This window comes from Hetaerina americana, unplaced genomic scaffold (assembly GCF_022747635.1).
Source record: "Hetaerina americana unplaced genomic scaffold, ioHetAmer1.1.p SCAF_9, whole genome shotgun sequence".
Lineage (NCBI taxonomy): Eukaryota > Metazoa > Arthropoda > Insecta > Odonata > Calopterygidae > Hetaerina > Hetaerina americana.
Window position 1 is genome coordinate 47,958,449 of NW_027287538.1, and position 19,228 is coordinate 47,977,676.

Here is a 19,228-nt window from a genome sequence, read left to right on the forward strand (position 1 = left end):
TTAAAATATTATTCCCTTTTGCTTAATTCCTTGTGCCCAATTTTTTGATTAGGCATAATCCTTCCGAAATATTAAAGTCTCATTATTCAGAGAGAATCTTGTACTCACAAATGAAGAAAAAGAAACTTCAGTCCCTCTTTTCAATAATCTTTTAAATGATTTTAACAGAAAAGAGTCAACAGGAACCACAAAGAATCATGGTAAGATGCGTGCAGTCACAGATTGATCATTTTCTCAAGGATATGGGGCTCTGTAACATACCAAGTTGTTCTGCAAAATTTCTCCTTCGAAAATATCACATGCAGCTTATCATGTGGCATCCTTTTGCAAGACACAGCTTGGGAGGATTTCCCATAAAATGACTTGGAAGTGGTTATTCAATACTTATTTTTGTAAAGGCAAGGATATTCAGGAGATTTAAATTTCCGCATGTCTTCACTTAACCCTGTTAATACAGGTATTGTGTTCCTCCCCTTTGTTCAACTACCACCATTCATACTGCAGTCCTCTTTTCTTAACAAAAAATCACACCTAAGCACCAAGCTTATTTCAATCAAGCATCAAATTGCATATTCGAAAGAAGGGAAATGTAGAATCAACCATAACCTCTTTATCGTACAACTTCCCGTAGAATTCTCATATGATTTCAATAAAATTACACAAGTCATTCTTTGAAGCGATTTGCATAGAAACTTGGTCTATGTCACATCCCCACTAGTTTAATGTTTGGTGTTGTTACACGTGGCAAATGCCTAAAAAATCCTGATAACTACCTGGATCTGTAGTCCCTTCTGCTGGTTCCTCTTCACCGCCAAAACCTACAATATCCAATGCTCCACAAGTGGCTGTGATGGCACTGCCAGACGATGATGATGTTGATGCCAATGGTGTTGGAGGAGGAGGGGCACCTGCCATATCCATGGTCGATGGGCCCTCTTCTGGGGCAGCAGGTGGACCAAGACCCTCGGGAACATCCTCCATTGGTCCCATGTCTCTACTCACAGTGCTGGGATACAACCTCGCTGCTAAAACAGAATATTGAACTCAGTTTACAATAAAGAAATGGTAATGATAACAAAATGAAAATAAGAAATGGAAGCAAAAGTAATAACAGCATCAAAACTCACCAGGGTGGGTATAACTTAGTGGAATAACATTTCATTAAGAGGCTAAGAAATGTAGCGATTATATTCAACAGATTCAGGTGAGATGTAGTGGAAGTTCCTCATTATGAGAAAAAAAATTGGCAATTTTTCACTGATTTTATGTAACGTACAACACACAGCAGTTTATCAAACCATCTTTAGGCACAAGACAAGATTAAAATTGTGATACATCATATTTATACCTGTTTGAGGAAGGGGAGGAAGAAAAGAGAGAAGAGTAAGGTAGGCGGGGACAAAGAAGGGAAATATGGATAACCCAAAGAAACAGAGAAACTAAAGAAATGGAGAGGTAAAAAGAGGGGGGAAGATAAGCACTCGTGGTCATTATTGAGAGGATAGTGGCATGTAGCTGGTATCCTGGAGGTAGGAAGCAGGGAAGAATAAGGAAGGGTTAGTAGGAAGGGGGCATGGGAGGGATAGAGGCAGGTTGAGGGATGAGTTATAAGTGATTATATGAAGGACATTATCAGGGAAGGGTTGTTTGACACACCCTGAGAGCGAAGGGTAGGGGGTGGTTGGATGGGAAAATATGTGAAGGGTGGAATCAGTTGGAGAGAGGGAGTTTCACCATTTGCTGTGGAAATGGGATTCTGAGAAGAGGAGAGTGGTTCATAAAAATATTGTCATTTAAAAGAACATTCATATTAAATTTTACAATTTCAAGTTGCTCTAAAATATCAAGTCTTTTGCCCTTATTTTCGTAGTGTAGAATCTCAGGATTAAATATACATGAGTGGGACGATAGTAGTAGATGCTTAGCAAGGAGTGATGTTTTATCAAAAGTCCTCCAGCATCTTTCAAGTTCTTTTATCCCAGCCTTGAAACTTTTAAACCATTTAAAAGTTAGATTGAAAAAAAAAGTTCCACATTCCAACACCGATCATTTTTCATAGGAAACAATGTAGATAAATAAGTTGAGGGAGAATTGAGGAAAAGAGAGGAATGAAGAGCATAGGATGAGCCCAGAGGTGAGGCAAGCATATGTAATTCACTCTCAAAGATAATCTTTTGCCTGAACATTAGTATATGAAAGGCTGAAAGACAATAGTGGTGGAGAATTAAGTACTTACCATCTAGTATGTCTTGCAGGAGGCATGAAACAGCATGCGATGCCCATGGCCCTCCCCATGATGCTCCATGTTGATCGTTACAAACAGCTAACTGGATCAAATGTAGTAACTGCTCACGCGTCATTAACTCACCTAAAGAAATTGCTGGTCTAGTTGATAGCACGATTCGTGCCAATACCTTTCAATCAAAGAAATCAAACCAATGGTAGTTTATGAAATATTTAAAAAAATTAATTTATTTCTAACAATTTTCTAAATATTTGATGATAGAAAATTATTCCCATGGTTATGCATACCTATAACCATTGGCTCTCACAAAAATTTGTGCAAAAAGTGCTCAGAAAAATTTAAATTTCAGGAAATCCAGATCTGAAGATTCATTTCAAATCTCCTTAACAACTCCTACCAGTCATACAAATGGCAAGTTCTTACCCAAAAGCATCACAAGTGTGAAACATGGTGCATGGTTATCAAAATGACAGCACACTAATAACACAATTTCCTTTTTGAGTGACTAGAAGAGAATTCCATGAATGGAAGCCTTAACCAACTAACTGCTTCGACTCTCACCTTACAGGCTAAAAGGAAAGTGTCAGTGTTGCAGGTGAAGTCAGCCCTGAGGATGAGGGCCACAAGACCTCGTGTGACCGGCAAGCAGGATGACCGGGGAAGGGGTATCCTTTGGCTCCTATCCAAGGCATCAGGGTCCACCACACCAGCTCTCTCTCCCCTCCCCCGCCCACGGCCCTCTGGAGGCCACCAGACCCGGCCCCCACCACCCGAAGCCTGGGGCTGACTGTCGCAATGGTGCATGTGGATGAAACTCTTAAAGTGCTGAAATGAAATACGCATAAAAATTATTATTCACCAATACAGCAAGAAAATTGACACACAAATGGAATTTGGAATCCTGCTTGGCTATTAAAATGGCATTACATTTTTCCTACATTCTTCCAAATGTTAAATGTATCACTTTCCTCATGATAACATGGACAATAGAGAAACAATACTTTCACATTTCTTGATAATGATAAAAAAAAATATAAAATGTCATAAAAATAAGTATATGTTATTTTGTTCCTAAATATTAGGAAAGCATATTAAAAGCACTTGCCATAACCACCCTTGCATTTCCATTGGTCATCACATCGCTATTTAAGATGAAGTAGGAAATTGCCATATTTCTCTGAATTTAATCGCTCCCTTGAATTAAGACCACTTCCAACTTCATGAGGTCTCATGAGTTTATGAGTTTTCGGAAATAAGTTTAATTCCACATTAAAGTCAAGTTTTTAAAATAAGTCACTTCATTACATACTTCAATTTCCTTCAATGTGTAGTGCTCAAAAAGATAAATTAAAGACTAAAAATCTAGGGATCTGGTTTAAAATAAAGTCTGACTGGGTCATTTGGATATGTTAAATATTACTTCCTAAATCATCTGGCATGGATGGGGGCATAAATAATGACTAAGCATGATAAATCAATATTTTTGGAATGATATCCACAGAAAACACTTCTGCATAGCTTATATTTTACTAATTTAGAATGTGAATATTTTAACTAACTTCCTTAGGGATAAATATTATACCACAAAATGAATGCAGCAATTTCAAAGGGTAAAAATCTTTCGCCTGGTCATCCCAGTCAAGACGAATGATTTTTATACTGAAATCGATGCGTTTTATCAACAATACTTGGGATATGCCTGGATAAACAACTATAAAACATAACATTAATGAGAACCACCCTTATCTCTAACAATTTATTCAACTAAAAGCACATTAGATGATAAAATATTGTCACAACAAGGAATAGAAAAATCTTGCTCCTTTACTTGGATCTTTAAAAGAACACTTGGTACTCCTGTGATGTATTTATGAATACAAGTAATTCTATGGAGTGAATAAAAAATAATAGTTATTATGGCATTTGTGGGAAGTTATGTACAAGAAAATATTGAAATTAAGTGAGAACATGGAAGTATTACCTGTACTTACTGCTGGTTTTAATATTTTTTTTATCGCTCATTGTTTGAGCATGAATGTAATCCTCCCATTTCTTTTCTAATCAATATTTTGAGCAACAAGGTAAGGACCATATCCAGGGATATACAGTGGAACATTGAATGTACATTTTTTGCAAGGTGGTGGTTAGAAGGGAAATGCAGGGCATCAGCAATTAGGTCCATGTTTGACAACAGTTCGAGTACAACTGCCAATATGCTGCCAAGGGATTTGGCAGCACACACAAAAGCTATCCCAAACCACATATTCCGCATTTGCACGAGATAGAGCTTACCTTAACTGTATGGTAGGTGAAGGCCTTTTTGTAAAACTTTTCCTGCTGCTTTAAAGCAGCCTCCAGCTTACTAGAAATATTGGCCAATGCCTAGAAAGATCAATAACAACTTACTAAAGTTACCAAAATTATACCATAAAACCATAATATTAGAAGGTACAACGTACTTTCCCAGAGAATTTCATAATTCTGCACGATGCATTTCATCGTGATACGGCATCATCATGTACAAAGAATTCAAGGGCTGGGGCACATATTCATCTACAATAAAAGCTTGATATAATGATTATCTCAAGACAAAAAGGGAAGTCCAGCAAAGTTTATTGCCCTATGAAGTAGAAGTAAAATTAATCGGCAATAGTAAGGCTAATACTTGGCATAATAATTGGTCATTTGATATTATGAGCGATCCACGAGTAGACCTACATAAACTTGGGAGATTGTAAAATTACATCTTAACTCTTATGGCCACATGCACGTATAATCAAGCATCTCATCATTTGTAACTTATGGGCAAATTCCCTTTTCGCGGCACATTTGTTTTACATGGGCCAGCATTTCCGATTGTCCACTGCAGGGTAATTACTCAAATGGATTAGAATTAAAATACTGGACGTGACAGAATCTATCTTTTTCAATTGACTGAGACAGCCAAGATTACCAGCTGGAAATAGTGTTTAATATCAGTTTATCTCCCCATTATTAGTGGGTCTCAAAATATAGAATAATATGAGTATATCAGTGAAAGACAAAAATGTCTTCATGACTGTGGACTGAATCAGAAAAAAAACATTGTTAGATTCAAAAGTATGACCCCAACCTGAAGATGATATTGAAATAAATAGCAACAATATTTTCCCCCATAGGAAGAAACAGAACTGTTCTAAACTTCCTTTTTCACAAACCACTTGCTGGGAAAATGCATCACTGAAAGATGGTGGAAATGGAGGATTATATTTACTACTTTAACAAATAAAATATGTCATAAGGATCAAAACAAATAAAATGTTCTCTCTTCCACTGTTGTCATACATTTCGACTTTAAAGAAATTTACTCTTAGATGGAGCTAACTATAAATTTCATAAATAATTATTAGGGGACGGGGGAAGGGGAGGGAGGTTGTGTGTATGTGTTTTCAAGGTCAATTGGGCTGCAAGCAATGGGGAGGGAAGAGGGAATATTAGTTTGTTGCCCAGGTCTACATTTACATCCATTAATGATCTATGATCATCAATTGATTGGATGCATCTGTCTTAAAACCATTCATAAAATTCTGAGGAAAGGTATGGTGTTCCTTATTAGTATACAATAAATATTATACAATATTATATAACTTATATAAAGAACCTTGAAACCATTAGTTTTAAGTTTACCCATGAATGTACAGCAGTAAGCCAGGGAGCATAATGTTTACCATTCATGCCCAAATATGAGCTGATTCCAAAACATATTTTAGCATTTTTATAACACAAAGTTTTGGTGATACATGTAAAATATTCAAATGCCAAATTTTCAATTTTGAAAGCACTGATCTAAAAACCAATTTGTAATATACAGCAGAACCCCTTATTTACACTTCTCTATGGATCCCAGAAAAAAAAGTGTAAATTGCAGGGAAATACAAATCACAAGAAAAAAAGAATTTTCACTTTTAGAAGCTTAATTACTGGAGTAAAGGTAACAATAAGAAATTGACATAAACTGTAAAAGAGCAGGATTAATATTTATCTCTTAAACTATAGCTCTCCTCATTTATTTGTATGTTATGAATGAAAATAACAAAAACACACTGAACACATTAGATGTATATAAAATTTATAAATAAATTATTTTCTCCTCCCTTACCAGAACTTAAAATTACACGCTATGATTTCATCATATTGTACAAAATCAAAGAAAAAAATAATGAATGTAATAGGAACAACTTCATGAAAATGCACTTTACAGTTACCCGTGGACCCTACAAATAAATAATAAAAAAAATCAAGTTCTGAGTAATGAGAGAAGATATTTTAAACATGAGAAAGACTTAGGATGGCTGAGTCATCTCATTCTTATTTTTCATAATGAAACAATGACACTCCCTAATGATTGACATGACTATTTAAAAAAATAAATCTGATATTTTAACTGTTTGAAATATCTTCTGCCATGCACTTTAATTTTAATTTTCTGCCGTTCATCAAGCATTTGCTTGCAGCAATTACCACATGACAAGCTATTAAGTTATTTGTTATAGTGTGAATAGTAAACTGCATCTTAGTAAAATAGAGGAACCTCTTCATCGTATGTCCTCTTCACCATCACCTTCCTCCAGGTGTTTATCAAATCAAACTCTGAGAAGGTACTATTCGCCTGTAGAAGAATCCAGCCATTGTCTTAATTATTATCATCATCACGAGTAACTTCAACTGGAATTTCTTTCATCACAATCAACAAAAAATCCTGCCTTACTAAGCAGTTGTATATTCTAAGGCATCCAGTACCGTCACTTTGATTGCCTTTTTATTTCAACAACCATGCAGAGATATCAATTTCCATGAGATAATTCCTAGATAGTGGGCCTTTAACGAGCGAATTATACCTATATTTAGTTTTTGGAGCTCACTAGTACAGTTTGATGGAAAAATATGTAACTGCACATAACTCAATTGTATATTCAGTGGATAAACTGGACACTGACCAATAAGCAGCAAACATTTCCTGCTCTGAAACCCCAATTTAGCATCAAGAGAATGAAACTCATCCTCAAATATTTTTGAGGCCATCAATACTTTGGAATTTGCTATGTATCTAGTGGATATTTTTTTTTTACAAGTTTAAGAACCACCTAGGGCTCTTTGATTTACCAACCACTAGCAGCTGAAGTTTCTGACTTCCATCTGCATTTGTGATTAATAAGACAGTGAAATACCCTGTATTGTCTGCATTGAAAACATCTTTGGGGTTATAGCCTTCACAAAGTTTATTCAATTCTGACACCTTCCACAGAGATGCAGTTTTGAGGTCAAGCACTTCTACTTTCATCACACACAGCCTTGTATGAAAGATAGAATTTTTATTATTTTAATTTTTCAAGTATTATTAAATTCATTAGGAATTAAAGGAAACTCTTTTATCTGTGGGTTGATTATCCATCTTAAAGATTGAGCAAATCACTCTTCCCAGTACCTCAACATTTTTATAAAATTACAGCCTTCAAGATAATTGAATTCTCTGAAACTTCAATATACTTTTTAAAATAATACAAGTTTGAAATACCATGAATTTCTTAAAAGTTCCTAATCTTGAACACAAAATCAAAAGTTGTCAGGATTTTAGTTTTTAATTAAAATCTTTTTGAATTAAACATACTTTCCCCATTATCGTTCCCCCCTTGCATTCATTAGCCCTGATAATTCCATAATCTCCTTTAAGGTGAAAATAAAGTTTTGTTACACAACAAATAAGCCATTTGCTACCCACACTACATTATTTTAATCAGTATCATACGATGAATATGAATCTCTATCAGTGATCCTTTTGTCAACATTCACCCTTCACCAATCATTTGTTTTTTCCTGGCTAAATGATTAGCTTAGATTTCTTAAAATAATTTCTGCTAATCACTTGATGATAGTTCTTGCAAAACTTTAATTCTACCCTTCTAAAAATGGCTGAAAACATGAAACCATTGTACTTTCCATTGATAAAAAGCTTAAATTAATTAGAAGAGATGTAAAAATAGAGGTTATTTGTTACTTAATTGCAGTCAATTGTTTTGAAACTATTTCCATGCAAACTGATTATTTTTACATCCCGACCATATTTTCCACTTATTTTATCTGTCCGTATTTTTAAATTTTCTGGGCTTCATTATGCATCCATTTGTATGCAAAAATCAATAGTTTACTGTACTCTTTTACTGGCTAATATGAAGCATGCAAATTATTCTACTTAATGCATAATTTAAGTATAAAAATGGCCTTCTTCCCTGAAGAAAAGATTCGTGGGAAAATATTACATAAATATTTACATTAAAAATAATATAAGTAAAATAACCTGGGAAGCATTGAAGGCCTTCTTGGTGGCTTCCAAATCCTCTAACTGTTGCTTGTGATGCATCAGCCTTTTCTGCAATTTCCTACGGTAACACTTGGAGTAAGTATTCTTTCCGGAAGACGACATCTTTCGCTGCATGGTTACATCACCTTGAATGAAGTCCCATCGGGAGGGAACTCCTAAAAATATACAATAAGATATCCAAGTTGTGGTAAAACATTATCATGAATAAAAAGAAATTCCACAATGAACTTAATGTTGATACTGAACAACAAGCAGAAATTAAATATTATTATAAAAAAATTATAATTTTCATTAAACTGACAAATAATACAGCAGACTATGCCAATTAAATATTTGCAATAAATGTAACAAGACACCAAAAACTAAAATGGCTTTTACTGTTGAACATATGCTTAACACAGTTGTGAAAATAATTTCACACCTACACTGGCTCTCAAGCTGAGTAACAATGGCATAGCAATAGCATTGTATACCAAGTTCTTCGAATTTATTGTCAATACTTAAAAGCAGACTTGCTTTTACAGCCAATAAAGTGCTTATTCTCAGCTAAATTTTAAATTATTTATGAGGTTGTCACACAAGAAATCTCGTTTTTTCCTAATAATATATAAATAATAAACACTCAAATCTTGTCTTACAGCTGAAACTTATTATTAAAAAGTTAAAAAAACACCACACAAGTAGCACCACTGAATGAAAGAGCAAAGGAATTATTCGAGGTAACTCAGCAGTCATTCCCTGCTTCCCCGAGTGCAATGGCGTATTGCACTTCGGCATACAATTTCTGCATTGTATTCCTAAAGCCTTGAGTGTACATCCTCTCCCTGCAGGACTGGATGCAAGGGAAGGAATAAGGGAAAAGACAATTATTTATTAGGCAGCTTGCCTAGAAAAGAGTGAGTGAAATGCCGATCCCTTATAAAAGTCTACTTTCACTTTTAAAAAAATGACATTTTGCAGGATCATATTAAAATAAATAACATAAAGAGCAACAATACATTTATAAAACCAAATACTATGAATCTAAATATTGGACCTAATTATGCAAGATTGGAAGCACAACTTCTCATGTAGAAAGGTTTCCTACAAATATTCCCCATCATTCCTACATACGAGGGTCATCCGGCAAGTAGTACCCGTTCGTGCCGCATGAAGTGCTGACGACGCGAGTAGCCGCTGGACGAGGTCAGATAGCTTCAGTGGCTTGTCTGCCTTCTCTGAGCCAAGTTGCGTGACGCTAGCATTGCCTGTGTTGTTTCTGTGATTGTTTACAATGTTTAAAAAAATTGAGAACGCCGCCAGTTGTGAAGTGAGGGCAGTGACTAAATTCCTCAATGAAAGAAACGTTCGCCCATGTGATATTCATCGCCAATTAAAGGAGGTGTATGGAGACAATGTAATGGACGAGTCGTCTGTTCGGCGGTGGTGTCGCAACTTCAACATGGGGAGGGGGAACACACACGACGATGAGCGTTCGGAGAGACCGTCTGTCATTACAGACCAACTGGTGAGCTCAGTTGACGAATTCGTGAGGAACGATCGGCGCGTCACAATTGATGACATCTGTGAGCATTTTCCCAATGTTTCTCGAACAATTGTTCATGAAATTGTTAAACACCATCTGCATTATGCAAAAATTTGTGCAAGATGGGTCCCTCGCGTATCTCAATGAGCTGGCGGCGAAGGACTATGCAGCAGGAATACAGAAACTTGTCACACGTTATGACAAATGCCTTAATTTGCTTGGAGATTATGTTGAGAAGTAGTTTAAAGTATCCTCTTTCAAATAAAATTTTTTATGTTTGTTAATATTTACTTTTGTGTCTTTATTTCACGAACGGGTACTACTTTCCGGATGACCCTCTTATATACAGTTTTCCCAACGTTCCTACATATATAAAATGTTTACCATCGTTCTTACATACCAACAGTGTTTCCCACAATCCTTCAAATCTCTTGGAATGAACACATAAATACTTTAACAAGTTAGTTAAGCTCAGCCTGCTTCTTAAAAAGGTCCATTAAATCCACTGTTTCAGTAGCTGTTCTCTGTACACAAAACTATAGAGAATTTTATTTTCACATAGCTTATGGTATCCTTTACTGGGGTTCATTATCAATGGCCTTAGCCATTTTCAGGGTCCAAAAAAGAGCCATTTGGCTCATGTATGACTTTTGCAAAACACAATGCCCCTTGCTGACCCCTGTTTAAAAAATTGCATGTATTGCCAGTGTCATGTATTTGTATTTTTTATGTAGTAGTACATGCAAAAAGAAATCCGAGTATGTGAAAAATTGCAACATCCATAAATATTCCACAAGGCAGAATGAGCAGCTGCATGTTTCATACGTACGTACAAAAAATGCAGGTGCTGGCCCAAATTTTATGGGTCTTCAACTTTATTATTAACTCTCAGCTGAGATTAAGAACCAAAAAAGTCATGCTGCACTTAAAGTCAATCTGCTTAGGTTCTTACAAATAAAAATGTTTCATTCAATTCCTGGATTTCTTAATAATGCCCGATATCTCTCTTGTATCCATTGTATGTATTTTGTCATTTTACCTTGAAGTGCCCTACATCAAGTGTAACAGTTGTAACAACTAGATCGCTGGACAAATAAAATGCATTATGATCATTCCTACATACTTATTGGAGAAGATATAGCTCCAGCTTGATTTGCAATTGTTCTATTTTCAATGTCAATTCCCTCAATCCCTGATACCCCCTCTGTTTTATGTCCTTCTTAACTTGTCCTATGTACTTGTCTCTTGATCTTCCTCGTGGAATCTTCCCCTCTTTTATATTCCTAATCAATCCATTATGCCTCAATGTGTGTCCAATCCATCTATTTCTTCTTTGCTGTAGTTCTCCATATGGTCCTATCCTCCTCTGCTCTTCTATATACTTCCTCGTTCCTTACTTTGTCTCTCCATTTGATCTTCAGCATTCTCCTGCAGCACCATGTTTCAAAGGTTTCTATTCTACATCTTCTAATCTTAGATATCTAAATCAAAAGTTCCAGTTTTCCCTTATGGTCCTAGAATATCCTTCATGCTTGCACGGTTATTTCTGAGATGGTAAAACTTCAGGAAGGAGTAGCCATACTCAAAATGACCTTTAAAGTTATAACTTTGTGGCCACACTGATGTCAAAATATCATTTAGTTTTATATCTATGAATAATGTCTGTTATTTGAGTAGTTTCTGGAGTACTTAATGGCATGATATTCAACATTGAGTACTGAGGAATATCAGGAGAGAACAATAACCTGCCATCAGCTTTTCAGTTGGAACCTTCACATTAAATATTAGCACCAGAAACAAAAGCATACAAGAGTTGGGTAGCAAGAAAAATCTGTGGAAAATGAACCCAACTACGTGGTTCAACAGTGGTGCACTCACCTTGATCCCTATCCTTGTTTCTGCTAGAGTCATCAGCACATGCAGCGCCACCACTTCCCAATCCATCACCATTACCAGTCTGGGAACCAGACACAGAATCGAGACAGAAGGAGAGGAAGAGCAAGAGCCACGCAACGAGTGACAAATCAGTCTCTGCTCTCAGGAAGAGCCCAGGCGAGGAACCACTGAATGGAGCACAGAGTGGTGACAGGAGGGAACCCAAGGCACCCAACACACTGTGAAGAACTCCAATGTCTCCGAGCGCCACAGACTTCCTCCCCAAATGCATAATCAACATGAAAACCCTGCAAATGAAACAAAATGACACATTGAATGGGATTAACATAATAATTAGTTGAAACTCTAATGATAACTAAGTAAGGGAAGAATCAAAGAACCATGAATCTTATGGACTCATAGTCACCTGCAAGCATAGATTGACATGTGGCAAGGGGTTCAAAAGTTTGTCATAAGGAAAACACCTTTGTTATTCAACATTGGCTTTCACCTTTTGGGCAAGGTGTCATGCAACGGGCATGACAACAATTACATGAGACTATGATTACAACTAAGGTTACCAATGACGTTGTATAAATGATTTTACACCATAACACCTTCTTCCTTTGAAATCCCCCAGAAATTTACAATGTAAGAGTACACCTTGGCTGGATATCAAGGGATCTTGGTTAAAATCAATGGTTTTTAACTCTTGGAAATTGATAAATTTTAATGCACATTAGTGGAGGACTCTGTTTAGAGTTACTGCCATAACATCTCCTGCAGTTCTTTGAATTTAGGTTCAAGAACTGATGAAAAGAGGTTACATTTTAAAACAATAGTTAAAAGTGAGGAAACTTTTAAATTGCCGTCAACTATTTGAGGAAAAAGTTCCAAAATATATCACTTGCAAATTATCTGCATCTACTCAATGTGATGTTTCAGATCCGATATGAAAAATAAGCTGGGAAACAAAAACTGATTGATATTCAGATATGGACTATTTCCAAGCAATATGAATTTGAAACAATCAACAATATATATTTTTAAAAAATATTACAAATTATGCCACACTTCCTTTGAAACGACATAAAAATATAATTATTAACATTCATAGATCATACTTAGGACAGGTTTCTTTTCGCTTAAAACATTTCTCACAAATGTTTTCATAAATTTACACATCTTCCACCAATGTTGGATCATATATAAAAATTAAAAAAACTTTGGACATCCATTTTTTTTAATGACGTGTGTAAATTGCAGTAGAAATAGGACCTATTTCAGATTTGCAAAAGTGAAATATCAAAAGCCACTTTAAAATCTCACTCTTCATAGGAACTAAACTCAGCTTGAAGAATTTTTAACATTGCATGGAATATGAATGAACAAAAATTGAGGACTGAAGCTGAAAAAAAACTCACCTATCCATTGGAAAGATGGATGTCTGCTGAGAACTGTAAAGTTTCATCAGAGTTTGAGCCAAGAAATCTCCCCACCATGGCTGTGTTCCACAAGTCTTCATTATCAAGTACGAGGTGGCCAGCTGCATCTTCCCATCCTCCGTAACACACAAGCAGTGAAAGAGTGTTTCACATACATTCTGATCAAATAATTTGTAAAATGATAAAGGCAGCTGTAAAAAGAGCAATCAGAGACATTAATTTAAAAATTAGTTCTACATGCCTATTTGCACTTTTTCAAAATATTATGGATCTGTTTTGATATTGGATATAACATCCGAAGCTTTTAATTTGTACGGCATATATGAATACATTAATTTTCAATTCTCCGAATAACTTGATTTCAAAACTTATTACAGATACTCAAAAATAGTTGTAAATATATGACAGTAAAGGATAGTATGCGAGGAAACTGCAATTCATACAAATAATAGGGTATATTAGCAATTAAATATTTAATGATACCTCAAACTTTCAGTACAACCAACAATCTAACAATAATGATTGTAGCTCTTTCTGTTAAACGCATTATTTCAACAAAAAATTGAAATTCATTTTGAATGTAACCAACGGGCCAACTTTCAAACAATTGGAGACAATAATTCATTTACCAATACAAAAAAGTTCAAATCTTACTCTAGGATTGGGTCCCAATTCATGCGAAAGTCCTAATAATGTGTCCAGCAAACACTCTCCAAGTACTCGCAGCTTATCTGTGCAGGCTGGTAATGGACGGGAGTTAGGTAGTGATGTCAGGCTTCCTTTCCCTAATGCAGACTCCAACCTACGGACCACACTTCGCACCAGGTTTAGTTGGTGTTGAAATGCCACACACTCCTGTTAACGAAACGGTTAGGCAGAATATTTCAGCCACAAAACATGAAAACACTCAAAAATCATATAAAACTGAGGATAACAATGGTGGCCTCAAGCCAAATAAATACCATAAAAACATAACATACCTGATATGCTGAGGTTATTTTCTGTGCATCATCTGAGAGCGGTAATCCCTTGTCAATGTCCCTTTTCCTTTGTAAATAAGTGTGCATATGAACAACATTGGGTGTTTCAGATGCTAAGAGAGGATCTAGTAAATCTTGAAGTCTTGCACATGCTAAACTGTAGCGACAGTGTATATCTTCAAACAAAGCAGATAAAATCGACAGCTGAGCCTTAAATAAAGAGAAGATAAAATGAAAATATTTTTCTTGTATCTTTGAATTAGTTAATAAACCTTGACAATCATGATACCTCAGACCCATATATACACAAATGGTTTGAAAAGGCTAAATGGCACATGATGAAAATAGATCCCACATTGAATAACCGACATTCTTTACAGTATCCTGTTCGGAGAACATTCATGTAATCATCAAGTGAAACCTTACATTAGCTTTTCAGATTGAGTGAAACATGTAATACATGTAAACTTTGAAATTAAATAAATAAAGAATAAAACATCAAAGGCTTCACTCTTTAATCCCGTAATCTATTGTCTTCACCGAGTGATTTCCACTTCCCAAGGAATATACCCCTCCATTAATTAGCCCATGTCTCCACGCTGCCCTTCACCCTATTTCTAACCATCTATTCCAAAGAACAATTCAAAATATATTTCACCTTTCCCCTCAAATGTCTAAACTAGCCAATAAATCCCCACCTCCTGAACCTAAAGAAGAATTAGGAACTTGGCCTTTAAATTTCAACCCAATCTCAATATTTTCATTAGTTTGCAGAACAACCCTGCTTGAAAGTTGAAACTCAGGGAGCCCATCATTTCAAGCCAAGAGTCAGTTTACATGTCCTAGTAATGTGTACATATGGAATTTACAGATGATAATAAAGATGAAACTCTAGTTAGTTGCCTATATATTGCAGCATGAGAATGTAGATGTTTTATATTAAGGTTAAAATGCCTTCCGTGGACTCAAACATTGATATGTTACTTTGAGATACGAGTCCCTGGAATCCTAAATATATTTAATTATAATGCCTTAGATATTTAATTGATATTCATTGCAACAGCCATAATGATGATCTTCCATGTAATCAATGGAATTTCATTTAATCCCTCAGGCCATTTTCACAAACATTTACCATGGCAGGAGTTGGAATTATACAGGTCCATCTGGGTAAACTCAAAAGAAAGAAATGAGAAGCAACAACCTTCATGTATAGGATAATGAAATTATTGGTGATTTATAAATGTTAGCAGAGATTCTTTAAGCGGAGCTCACATTCTAAACGTTTTTTCCATGTCCAAATTTAATTCATTAAATGTATATTACAAATTACCTATAAGGATGCATTAGTAATGAGGAATTGAAAACTATATATTGTCCCTGAAATTAGTATGAATTTAAACATCTGGCTTAAATGCTGAAAGTAAATGTGACATAGCATTTACACTCAATGAAAAAAACTTTGTTTGCACATCTCTGGTGGAAAGAACACCGAAAAGAGGATATACCACAAAAAATAATTCATAAAAATATTCTACCGCATTTTAATTATTCCAAACTAGCACTTCTTTTTTTTTTTTTAAGGTAATCTATCGGTTAAGGTAGGTTTTTGGATGGACACAACTACCAAACAAATATTTTATTACTCCTAACAAAACACAAAATCCATCATCCTACTCTACATCAGGTCCCTCTTCATCTCTGAGTACTTCCTTCCTCCCTTCATCCCGTCCAACATCCCTATCCTGTTCCTTCCCTTTCCTCTTTTGCCCAACATTCTACCCTCTATCACAGTCTTCAACATCCCACTGCCGGTCAATACCCCCTTCATCCACTTTTCCTCCCTCCATAGGATTGCTCCCAACAAACCCCTCTCTTCGCCCACCATACCAAGTACTTCCTCATTTGTTTTCTTCTCTGTCCATTTCACCTTCTCCATTCTTCTCCACACCCACATTTCAAAAGCCTCCAATCTACGTCTATCCTCCTGCTTCAATGACCATGTTTCCGCACCGTACATAGCTACGCTCCATATCAAAGTTTTTACGCACCGTACATAGCTACGCTCCATATCAAAGTTTTTACGAGTCTTTTCTTAACATCCTTACTCAAGAGTCCCCGTCATCAACTCCCTCCTCCTTGTGAAAGCCTCTTTGCCTAGTGCAATTCTTCTCCTTACGTCCCTACTACTTTGACCGTGTTGGTCCAAAACACTACCGAGGTACTTAAACTGCTCTACCTGCTCTAGTTTTTGCCCTCCTATTTTAATGTTAAGCTTGGCCTTTTTCTTTCTAGAAAATCGCATAACCTTTGTTTTCTTAATATTGATTCTCATCCCATACCTGTCGCACTGAATTTCCAATTCACTAAGCAATGCTTGCAGCCCCTTGGCTGACTGACAAACTAAGGCTTGATCATCAGCAAACCTAACTGATTTTACGAATTCCCCGCCCACTTTCATTCCTACCTCGAGTTCTTCCCATGCCTCTTTAATCATTTCCTGTGCATACAGGTTGAACAGCAACGGGGATAATGTGCAACCCTGCCTTACACCCCTTCCTAACACTGCCCATCCTGACTCCCCGTTTCCCACCCGCACCTGAGCAGTCTGAGACATGTACAGGTTGCGGATTAGCCTCCTTTCCCTCCAATCTATTCCTATTTTCTGCAATATACTCATTAGTTTTTCCCAATTCACCCTATCAAATGCTTTTTCGAAATCTACGAAACAGGCAAATACCTCCTGGTTGTGTTCTATATTCCTCTCGATTAATAATCTCATCACTGCAATGGCATCACGCGTGCCTCTCCCCTTCCTAAACCCAAACTGATCATCCCCTAAGTAATCATTTACCCTACTCTCTATCCTTTTGTTTATGATCCTGAGAACAACTTTAGCTGCGTGGGATATCAAACTAATTGTCCTATAGTCCTCACATGACGTGGCCTTTACCTTTTTCGGAATAGGAACTAAAACTGATCTCACAAAGTCTTCCGGCCAGATTCCCTCCTCATAAATACTACGGATCAGCCCATATAGCCTCTTCCTCCCACATTTTCCTAAGCATTTTAAAAGTTCCACGGGAATGTTATCTACCCCCACGGCCTTATTTAGTTTCATCTCCCTTAATGCCCTTTCTATCTCATGGTCTAGTATGCCTGGACCTAAGCTGTCCTCCTCTACGTCATTTTCTTTTTCAATGTCTAACTTTGTTGGTCTGAGTTCTTTACCATACAGTTCTTCTATATACTCCTTCCATCTCTCTTGGATCTTTCCTGCATCAACTATTACCTTACCCACCTTATCTCTAACTGTTAGCAAAGATCTTCCTTTCTTACTTCCCGATAACGATTTAACTTTGCTGTACAGCGCACCGATTTCACCCTTCCTCTGCAGACTTTCCATATCCTCGCACTGCGTCTTCCACCTTGCTTCTTTTGCTTTATTTGTTGCCCGCCTCAATTTATTGTTTAATTCTTTGTACTTCATTTTGCCTAATTCTGTATTAACATTCTTCCATTTTCGCCGCTCATCCATCTTTGTAATCATCTCATCCGTGATCCATGGTTTCCTAGTCCTTTTTGCGTTAACGGTTCCAATAGTGTCTTTTGTGGCTTTAGACAACCCTTTCTTGATCTTTTCCCATTTTTCTTCGATAGTACTAAGCCCTTTACCATCCTCCATGATTTTCTCTACCGCCTGTTTGTATTCCTTCCTTTTCAACCCATTTAATGCTTCTACATTCCATTTTCTAACTCGCCGCCCCTGCCTTATCTTTTTGAAACGTACGCTACATTTCATGACAACTAAATTGTGGTCTGAGTCTGCATCCGCTCCCGGGAAGCTGTGTGAATTTATCACACTGTTCCTAAACCTGTGTCTAACCAGGATGATACCTTTCTGAGTCACCTGGCATTTTCCATGCCTACCTGCGTCTTTTGTGGTGTCTAAACCAAGTGTTGGTGATGACTAACCCCTGTCTCCTGCAGAACTCAACTGCTTTCTCCCCGCGGTCATTCCTCGTGCCTAAACCGTAGTCCCCCACCTCATCACCATCTCTTCCTTCGCCTACCGTCGCATTCCAATCCCCCATCACTATCAAATGTTTCCCTGCCGGAACACACGCGATCAAGTCCTCTAACTGATCGTATATCCTATCGACCTCTTCTTCCTTATGGTTGCTCGGTGGCATGTATACCTGAATAATAACTAAGTTCGTCGGTTCTGCTTTTATCTCCACTAGTAGTATTCTATCCGTTACCTGCTCTATGTTGACTACGCTTCTTCCTACCTCTTCATTTAATACTATGGCAACTCCTCGTTGGCTCTCGTCCCCACCGCTGTATATTATTCTATACTTACCACTCCAGTAATCCCCGCTATCTTTCCATCTCACCTCGCATAGATCTAAAATATCTATATTTCCCCTTTCCATCTCTCGCTTAACATTCTCCAATTTCCCTGTCCTCATCATTGTCCTAACATTCCACGTTCCTATTCTAACTAATTTGGTCTTCTTCTCCTGCTTCTTCTGTCCTGATGCTGCTGGATTTCCCTTGCAAGGGTTTCGTGGGATGACGACCGCGGAAGCCTTGCCTCCCCCGCTGCCGGGCACGACACACGGCCGATTGGGCCGAGCCCCGTGGTTGCCAGGACTCAAAATATCTCTATTGTCCATCATATTTTTCTAGGGAATGATAATTGAGGTGGTTTCCCGTTGCCTTCCTCAATAGTGTTTTTAACGTGACACCATCACTTACTGGCCGCCCCACTGGGGTCAGACGCCATTGCAGCCGCTT

At 36.9% G+C, this 19,228-nt stretch overlaps 1 protein-coding gene across 1 annotated transcript in view; it reads right to left on the minus strand.

Moving 5' to 3' along the window:
- The window catches only part of Bruce (BIR repeat containing ubiquitin-conjugating enzyme), a 107,444-nt gene that overhangs the window by 53,797 nt on the left and 34,419 nt on the right, over positions 1 to 19,228 (minus strand). The window contains exons 19-27 of the mRNA XM_071598069.1: positions 14,429 to 14,638; positions 14,103 to 14,303; positions 13,428 to 13,639; positions 12,007 to 12,311; positions 8,580 to 8,758; positions 4,538 to 4,627; positions 2,807 to 3,070; positions 2,237 to 2,414; positions 774 to 1,025 (exon numbers count right to left, since the gene is read on the minus strand). Of these exons, the coding sequence (XP_071454170.1) occupies positions 774 to 1,025; positions 2,237 to 2,414; positions 2,807 to 3,070; positions 4,538 to 4,627; positions 8,580 to 8,758; positions 12,007 to 12,311; positions 13,428 to 13,639; positions 14,103 to 14,303; positions 14,429 to 14,638 (1,891 nt within the window). The remainder of the gene's footprint in view (positions 1 to 773; positions 1,026 to 2,236; positions 2,415 to 2,806; positions 3,071 to 4,537; positions 4,628 to 8,579; positions 8,759 to 12,006; positions 12,312 to 13,427; positions 13,640 to 14,102; positions 14,304 to 14,428; positions 14,639 to 19,228) is intronic.